Source organism: Carassius auratus, chromosome 44 (genome assembly GCF_003368295.1).
Source record: "Carassius auratus strain Wakin chromosome 44, ASM336829v1, whole genome shotgun sequence".
NCBI lineage: Eukaryota > Metazoa > Chordata > Actinopteri > Cypriniformes > Cyprinidae > Carassius > Carassius auratus.
The window spans coordinates 13,315,368-13,324,695 of NC_039286.1; the positions used below are offsets into that span (position 1 = coordinate 13,315,368).

Consider the following 9,328-nt stretch of genomic DNA (forward strand, 5'->3'; position numbering starts at 1 on the left):
CCACGATGCCACAAGGTCGCCACTCTTATACCAGCGACCGCACCATCTGCTCCTCAGATTTCCTTTCTTCAGAAGTGGTCATTCTTTTTCAGAAGCCATTTATGTGGCCCGTATTTTGGCATCTTTCTCTTTTGCACTTTAGTGATTGCCTTCAGTGGAACCTTGTTTCTCCTTGTGGTGAAGTGTTATGAAGTTTCGTCGCTTCCAGTCGCCATGCTCGACCTGTATAGAAAGTGTGTTAGATATATGGTTTTGTCACACAGGGGCGAGACTTTTTACAGTGCTTTGAACTGTGATTTTGTCTCAAAACTTTTGGCATGAGGCTTGCTGTTATTGAGAAGGAGTTGTCCGTTTTCCGTTGGACGAATTGTGTGAGTCCCAGTCCTGTAAGCTCGACGAGTGTTTCTTGAGCATCCCTAATTCTCATCCCTCATAAAGAAAGCTGCCATTTTTCATGCGCGCACTGTCAGTGTTCCTTCCTGGGACTTATCGTCTTGGAGGGCTTATTGGAGTCTCCTGAACGAATTCTTACCCTTAAGGTGATGCTCCTGTTGGCATTGGCTTCTATCAAACGCATAGGGGATTTGCAGGCTCTCTCTGTTAGTGAGCCATGCATGGGGTTTGCTCCTGGCCTTGTTAAGGTATTTCTATGACCCAGGCCTGGTTATGTTCCCAAGGTCTCTTTCTCATCATTTCGCTCCCAGGTGGTCGTGCTTCACTCCTTCTGTCCTCCTCCTTTTGCTTTATTTGAGGACGGGAGGCTTCACGAGCTTTGAAGCTCTATGTGGACCACTCTGGTCAATGGAGCAATTCCTCCCAATTGTTGGTGTGTTTTGTTGCTGACTGCAGAGAACTCATCGCATCAAAATAGGATTTCTCATTGGGTAAGGGATGCTATTTCACTTGCCTATGAGGTCTGAGGTCTCTCTTCAATGCTATGTATTCAAGCTCATTCTACCAAGAGTGTTGCTTCCGGTCAAGCTCTTTTCAGAGGAGTTTCCCTGGAGGAGATCTGTGTGGCGGCAGGTTTTATAGCTTGGATTTAGATGCGGCTCATGGTTCCCAGATTCTTTCAGCTTGAACCAGCTGTAACCGCAAATAATGGACACCACATAAGAAATCAGGCTGTATTTTGCTAAATACTTTTCTTAAAACTTGGTACTAGACTTTTGAGTGCATCCTGTTTGTCAAATGTTGTAAATATTTTTTTTTTATATTTTCTCAAATATTGTGAACAGAAATCATTGTTTTATTGTCCTCTGATTATATGGTTAAAACATTTCGGCTGCTGCCGAGCTTGGACCCATTATTATTATTATTTGGATCTAGATAACAGTTTAAGGTTGACTCATAATTTACCACGGTTATGATAATACTGAGATGTACATTGTTGCTGCTGCAATCAGGTGTGAAAACAGATTTATAGAATTTTTGAATTGTGTTTGAAGTACAATTCATTTGAGAGACATTTAATAAGCAGCCGATTTTTCCAGTGAAAGTCAAAATTTGTAACTGAAGACACGATATGTTTTCCTTGCAGGTTTTAGCAGCTAATGTTCCAGTTTAATAAATCTTTTAAAACATCAGCATATCTTGTTGTGTATGAAATATGGTTTGACAATATCTGGAGAAAATGGCTTGGTTCCCTTTTTTGTATGTGATAAAAAGTGTCTACAAAATGCATAAAAGTGTAGCAGGGCTATTCAAATCTTGCCCTGGAGAGCCAGTGCACTGCAGAGTTTAGCTCCAACCCTAATCAAACACACCTGAGCCTGTCAATCAATGTCTCTGGGATCATTAGAAAATCACAGGTAGGTGGGTTTGATCGGGGTTGGAGCTAAACTCTGCAGTTTAGCTAAGATTTGAATAGCCCTGATGTACAGTAAAGGTAAAATACTCCGACAGACATCAGGGTTCACTTTGTGCATATAAAATATTTATTCAGCAGATGAAAACCAATCACAGATCGAAAACAACACTTGAAAAACAACAAAGATAGTGCCACTAGAAATCCATCCAGTGTGAACGTGCAGATTAAACAGAGAAGAAATGAAGGAATCCAGTCTGCCGTCACTGCTGTGGAGAAAATACACAAGATTACTACAAAACAGTATAAACCATACAAAAAAAAAAAAAAAAGTCTGTTCTTGAGCATCTCACCTTTGATTTGTTTTGTACTGGTAAATAGAGTTTAAATTCAGCGGGGAGCTCATCCTCAGAGTACAGCCGGTCGGAGAAATACACCCTCCTGATGCGACAGTTTGCATGAATCTGAAAGTCACAAGGACAGCCATCACAGATCCCATAAACCCCTAAATCACAGTCTGACCGCTGTAGTTTCAGGCTGTTTCTAATAGCAGCATTTACAATATATTTACCATTAAACTTAGCTCAAATATCATACTTCGTACTGTGAATACATTACTAAACTATGATCTGCTTTCACTGAAGTCTCTTCTGTAATAACCTTGGGCTGATTTCGGGATGCTCATATATCAGCAACCATTATCATAATTCATATCAACACTTGTTTTGACTGACATTGGATGAAAGATATTATCAAGCATTGTTGATATTATTAACTATTTTAGTACTGGCAGATTTTTACAAGCAGTTTATTCTTTATAATCTTAAAATTATATAAATGCATAATTCAAATTATTTTATTGATATATAAATAAGAATAAATCTTACATTTATAAACATGATAAATTAATTTATTTTCAATACAATTAAGTCAACTGTAATGCAAAAGAAATGTAATGCAAAGAAATTATGACATAGTTTATGTATCATGGATATATATTTTCTACTGCTAGATTTATGCCAATTTTTTCATTTTATAATACTGTATTACTAGACTTTTTTTTTACTATCAGCAGTGTTATTTTAGTATCATTGAGATACTATTATAGTATTATTAATATTTAGAATTATTTTATTTTCATTTTTGTTAAAACTTTAGAAATTCTGCTTTATGTTTTTGTCATTTTTATTATTTTTTTTTTCTTGTCAGTTTTACCTGCTAGTTTTAGTGAGTCAAGATAAACTAAATGAAAATGAAAAAAAAAAAATCCTTGGCAAACTAGCTGAAATAAAAAAAGTTTTTATATTTTTAAGTTTAGTTTTTATATCAAATCATGTAAATGCTTTTTTTATTTACTTTTTATTATTGTTTTAGATTAATTAGCTATAATAATCGACCATTAAAACTAGAAATGGAGCACATCTAGGCTTAAACAAATTATATCACAGTTCAAAAATCATATTTGTCCCAAATAGACCTCTTTATGCAGAACACATTTTCCTCTTGATTTTGGGGTGAAGTGTGAGCTGGATCAGCGTCTCTCACCTGCACTCTCAGCGTCTCGATGTAGTTGGTGCCGTACGCCCGCCGTGTGAAATCTGACAGGTTGAACTGGATCTGATTCCAGCCGTCGTCCAGCCGCATGGGCATCGTGCAGATGAAGGGCTTCACGCGGGTCGTGCTCTGATAGTTACTCGCCCTGAACCTCCGCCGCACGTTTTTATCATCCAGCACCTGAGACACATCACACATTTCTGATATCCCAAACCAACTTTGTATAATTTTTCCATCCCATGACGAAACCAATTCCCTACCTGAACTTCAAATGTGAAATACTTCTTGAGGTTCTTGATGATCATGACGAGGAAGGGCAGTTTGATGCCGAGGGTTTTCTTGGGGTCAGCGGGACACGTGATGTAGGTGGTGCTGTGGAGATCACACACACACACACACACAGATCAGGTCTGATCACAATGTGTGTGTTCAGCATCAGACAGATGGACGGGGAAACACTCACCTCACATTCGTCCCCTCCACCTCAAGAACCAAAGACTGGATGTCATTGTCTGTGATGCGCTTTATGTGTCCGTTTCTGACCTGCAACAACATGTTTGTTTCCTGAGTTAGAGAGCACATACATAATACATAACTCACATCTACACACACACACACACACACACACACACACATATACATACATATACATATACATATATATACACATATATATATATATATGTGTGTGTGTGTGTGTGTGTGTGTGTGTGTGTGTTAACTGAAATAAAATAAAATATTACAAAAACTTATTTAAGCTATTTCTAATTCAAAAACTCAAATTTTAATCTAGGGTTATTAGACAACTAAAATGTTAACTGAAATAAAATATTTTATTTTGGCTAGTTGCAAAGGAAACATTTCTCATTTTTATTTAGGTTTAACAAAGTATTAAAATAACAAAACAAATGAACAAAACAACAATAATAATAAATCAAATCTAAACAGTCATATTAAATTAATACATATTTCAGGTTTATTATGGTTAACTAAACTATTAAAAACAATAATAATAATAATAATAATAATAATAATAATAATAATATTATATGTGTGTGTGTGTGTGTGTGTGTGTTTGTGTGTGTATTTATTGTAAATATAAACTTTAACTTATTTTATTCCAACTAGTTGTAAGGGATATGTAGTTTAAGTTGATGTACTAAAATAACTAAATAAAGATAAAATATAGACGTAACGTTACTAAAAAAAGACAAGACAAAAAACCAACAGAACTACTAAAACGCTAACTAAAATATAATAAGTAATACAATTTATAATAATAACTTATTCCAACAATAAACACTTAAGCTTCTTCATAATATACTATGACAACGTTACTCTTTAATATAATATTGTAATCATGGTAATACCACAGTACTTTTTGGAAGAACGTGTATAATGTTAGAGAACATACCTTTCATACCTAATCGAGATTAAATTAAAAATAAATATTTAATAATCACCTAAACATGTCATGTATGTAAATTAGCGGAGCTTAAGCAGCATCTGAGCTCCGTCAGACACTCGAGCATCGTTTTCACTCTCTGCTCACCTTCTTGTCCCAGATCTGCAGGGGTTTGCTGCCGATGCTGTAGAGGATGGACAGAAAGCCGCTCTGAAACGTGTTTTTAAACATAATCCCGCAGTTTTAACTCAGATTAAACCACACCATACACAGTTTATTGTGCTTTGAATGCGTCCGACTGGATCTCTGGACTCCCGATCTCGGGTTCCGGCTTACAAAGAACAAACAAACGCCGAATATAAAACTGAAGTGCTTAATAACGAGTTTAATGTCGCTTCTGATCTGATTAATCCTTAACTTCGACACCGACCAGGTTTTCCAGAGTTTATTTGGGAGTTGCTAGGAGACGTGACGTGATCCGGTTATCACGTCGGACCCTTTAATGTTGACACAGCTGTTGCTACAGTAACGGAGACTCCCAGTGGAGAGCTCTGTATTAAAACATTGATCTGAATAATACATCTGTTCTTATCAGTTTAATAGCTAATTGATATTAATTAAATATTTAATATGTTGAAGAGTTTTTCCAGGAATGTGTGTGCTTTTGTTTTTATTATTAATATATATATATATATATATGTATGTGTGTGTGTGTGTGTGTGTGTGTGTGTGTGTGTGTATATATATATATATATATATATATATATATTAAAATATAACATTAAATATGTATTTGAAACAAATCTTTTTAATAGCAATTTTATTTTGGACATTGTGTATACAAGCAAAGAATAACCTTGCAAGTTTCTGTCAAAATGTCTGAAGATATATTTACTATCAAATCTGTGCACGGATTGTTATCCATCAACTTGACTTAATTAAATTAAGGCATTTTTTCTTAATTATGCTTCTTACTGTTCTTAATTCAATTTAATTTGAAATTAAAATGAATTCAATAAATTGAATTAAGCAACTCAATGAGTTCATGTGACAACTGAACACATTTACTGATAAAAACAGTGTACAGAATACAGTACTGTGAAGAGCTGTTAACATCTGCATTTTATGGATAAATGTTTTAAACCTCTGTTACTGATTCATATAACAACAGGTCAATATTACATACTGACATATCAGTGGATTTGATCAACGCTGGCGAGAACCAGAGAAGCGTTTGTTCCCCCGAAGCCGAATGAGTTGGTGAGAGCGACTCTGCGTCCGCTGGAGCTCCAGGTCTGTGCTGTGCAGGGCACATAGTTCAGGTCAAACTCTGGCTCGGTGCGGTCCAGGTTGAGTGTGGGCGGGAGGACGCTGTGGTGACACGCGAGGGCAGTGAAGGCGGCCTCCAGTGCGCCGGCGGCTTCCAGCAGATGACCGCTCGCACCTTTAGTGGAGGACACGGCCAGTGAGTACGCATGCTGCTCAAACAGCCTCTTAATGGCGGCGTTCTCTGCGGCGTCTCCGAGCGGCGTGGAGGTGGCGTGAGCATTGACATACGTCACGGCTGAAGGAGACACTCCAGCATCACGGAGAGCAGCAGACATGCATCTGAAACACAGCAGGAGAATACCAGCTTAGACTGAGCTGAACTGCATAATTCAGCTCAGTTTAGATCCCTGCAACAATACCTACGCATACAAACGTCATCACTGCCTACATAATTAAACCCCAAAACATGTACATATTACAATAACATTAAATGTAATAACAATTTTGAAAATATTTTATTTTTGATCAATCAAAATGCACAGATCTTTTCAAAAAGATTATTTTCTGTTTAATCCTTTAATTCCTGTTAAACAATGTTACATATGATTTCTGTTATGTTGCAATAATAGTAAAAAAGAGTCTTACAACAAGGTTACAAAAATGTGTTTATTTGTATACTAATAAGTGTATGTAAGGGCTGTATGACATTATTAATTTTTAAGTATTTGACCAGTTTTTTTTTCTTTTGATAAACTATTCTATAATACTGGATTTTCTTTTTATTTCCAAGGTGACACTACACATCACTCATTTAATTTTATTTTTTTATTTTTTTTATTTTTATATATACTTAATATAAGTAAATATTAAAGAAAATTAAATGTGATAGAAAATTTGGTAGTTTTAATATTTTTATTAATGATAAATCATCTTGCACAGTACGATTTTTCAAAAACATACAAAGTACTGCTGTGAACTGTTTTTTTTTTTTCATGTTGCTTATTGTCTGTCATTGGTGTAAATTTCATATCATTGATACCCAATTATAATTTTTCTTAAAATATTTATTTAGATTTAATGTTTACATTTTCTGTTTTTAATGTTTTTTATTATTATTATTATTTTTGGCATTTTATTAGTTTTTTTGTCTATATAGTATTTTCAAATTTTTATTTAGTAGTTTTAGTTTATTTATTCTTAGTTATTTACTTTAACTGAAGCTTTAAAATAAAATAAGTTAATATATATATATATATATGATATCTTACCATTTGTCTAGTTTCAAGTAAAGAAAATAATTTTTTATGGTTCTAGTTTTAGTTAATAAGTCTGTCTGTCCTCAGATAAAGTTGTATATAAATCCTATTGTGTAGTGTAGTGTTTATTAAATCAGTATTACCGAAAGGCTCCGTCTCCATCTGCGGTTGGAGCCGTGATGTGGCTGGCGTCTCCAGAGAGTCCATATCCCAGCACCTCAGCATACACCCGTGCACCTCTCTGCTTGGCATGTCCATATTCCTCTAAAACCAGCACAGCTGCCCCTTCTCCCATCACAAACCCCTCTCTGTCTGGATGAAACGGGCGTGAGGCGAGTCTGGGCTCCTGGTTCCAGTTGGTGCTGAGGGCCCGAGCACGAGCGAACCCTGCGATGGACAGCGGACTGACGCAGGCCTCCGTCCCACCGGCGAGCATCACCTCGGCATCACCGTGAGCGATGAAACGAGCCGCGTCGCCAACAGCATGAGCTCCTGTGGTGCATGCTGTGGACACGGCGTGATTGGGACCCTTGAGTTTGTGTTTGATGCTTATGTGTCCCGCGGCCATGTTGACCAGGATACGGGGGACAAAAAATGGGCTGACTTTGCTGTAGCCGCGTGTCTGAAAGGCCGAGGCCGTCCGAGCGATTTCCTCCAGAGACACCATACCCATCCCGACCGCCACACCGGTGCTAAGCTGCTCCTCAGGGCTTCTGGGAAACCATCCGCAATCCTCAAGAGCCAGCTGGGCGGCACCGATGGCCATAACTGTAGCTGGAGACATGCTGTTGAGCTCTCCTTTGGACACAAACACCTCTTGATTGAAATCTCCATGTTTATCTCCTCTCGGCACGCGGGCTGCTACCTTACATGGCACTGTCTTATACTCCTCTGGGTCCAAAGCAACCAAACCACTTTCTCCACCAATCAGACGCTGCCATGGCAGAGCACTCCCTGTCCCGAGGGGAGAGACGAGACCGATGCCGGTGATCACCACCCTCCTGTGACTCTGAGCTGCTCTAGTGTAGCGTCTCAAACACATGCAGCTCTTCACAGTGGACAGAGAGCCACCATAGAGTCTCACTAACATCTTCTGACAGCATCTCAATGACATTGTGACCAACCTGTGCTGGGAGGACTGAGGTCACATCAGATCTTCACTGTAAAAAAGAATGAACAATTTCATGACCCATATCACAATAAAATCATGACTGTTTCTACTAAGTTTTGTATACATTTGTTTCAGAACCAACACACACACACACACACACACACACACACACACACACACACATATATATATATATATATATATATGTGTGTGTGTGTGTGTGTGTGTGAACAAAAGCCGATCTGACATCATGCTATCATATTATAATATATATCTATCATCAATTAGATATGGGAAATATAAACATAAAATGTTTGATTCAAGTCCTCTGTAACAACCAAATCATATCTAGTAGACAAAAACTGAATCCAAAACAAATCTCTAAATTATTTGTTGCAACAAAAAAATGAAATGTTTATGTATTAACATTATAGATGTATATATTTAAGCGCATCAAATTGTTGTTGAAATTATGCTAAGACAACCGAATAAACATTAAATAAATTAAATGATCAAATCTAACCATATTTTAATGTTAATCATGAAATAAATAATTTCATGAACGAATTTCCATGTATCCACTTTATTAACTTAAAAACATTTCACATATAATCATAATTTAAAAGTAATTAAACACAAAGACGTACTTGTATTCACGTGGATAAGTAAACAGACACAGACAGTGGCTGATTTCCGGTTCATGCTGCTTTCCATAATATAAGTCTCCAGACTTGGTGCTAAAAGTCCTCATTTGATAAATCAGTAATTTACACATTCATCTCCAAATTACTAATTTCTACTACTGATATTATTAATATTAATAACAGTAATAATGTATTCCATAAAGTATATATGCTATTAAATTATAAAAATGAGCCCGTTATTAATAGCACGTTGACTAGCTGTAAAGGCCAAAGGAAACTCAA

The 9,328-nt window shown here is 36.7% G+C and overlaps 2 protein-coding genes across 3 annotated transcripts; both read right to left on the minus strand.

Moving 5' to 3' along the window:
• Nucleotides 1-1,914: 1,914 nt before the first annotated feature.
• Nucleotides 1,915-5,247, minus strand: LOC113062577 (cilia- and flagella-associated protein 20-like). Of its 2 annotated transcripts, none has more exons than XM_026232510.1 (6): nucleotides 4,914-5,247; nucleotides 3,825-3,904; nucleotides 3,622-3,733; nucleotides 3,353-3,541; nucleotides 2,161-2,271; nucleotides 1,915-2,073 (listed from the first exon to the last, which is right to left on the minus strand). In XM_026232510.1, exons 1-6 carry the CDS (start codon nucleotides 4,995-4,997, stop codon nucleotides 2,071-2,073), a joined length of 579 nt encoding a protein of 192 aa, XP_026088295.1. In that variant the 5' UTR covers nucleotides 4,998-5,247; the 3' UTR covers nucleotides 1,915-2,070. The 2 variants fall into 2 exon arrangements, with proteins under 2 accessions (XP_026088295.1, XP_026088294.1); XM_026232509.1 differs by having other exon boundaries at nucleotides 1,915-2,076; nucleotides 4,914-5,246.
• A 322-nt stretch (nucleotides 5,248-5,569) lies between these two features.
• LOC113062578 (3-oxoacyl-[acyl-carrier-protein] synthase, mitochondrial-like) lies at nucleotides 5,570-9,122 on the minus strand. Its single transcript, XM_026232511.1, has 3 exons — nucleotides 9,050-9,122; nucleotides 7,435-8,451; nucleotides 5,570-6,374 (listed from the first exon to the last, which is right to left on the minus strand). The coding sequence occupies exons 2-3, from the start codon at nucleotides 8,403-8,405 to the stop codon at nucleotides 5,960-5,962; spliced, it is 1,386 nt and encodes a 461-aa protein (XP_026088296.1). The 5' UTR covers nucleotides 8,406-8,451; nucleotides 9,050-9,122; the 3' UTR covers nucleotides 5,570-5,959.
• Between the last annotated feature and the right edge of the window lie 206 nt (nucleotides 9,123-9,328).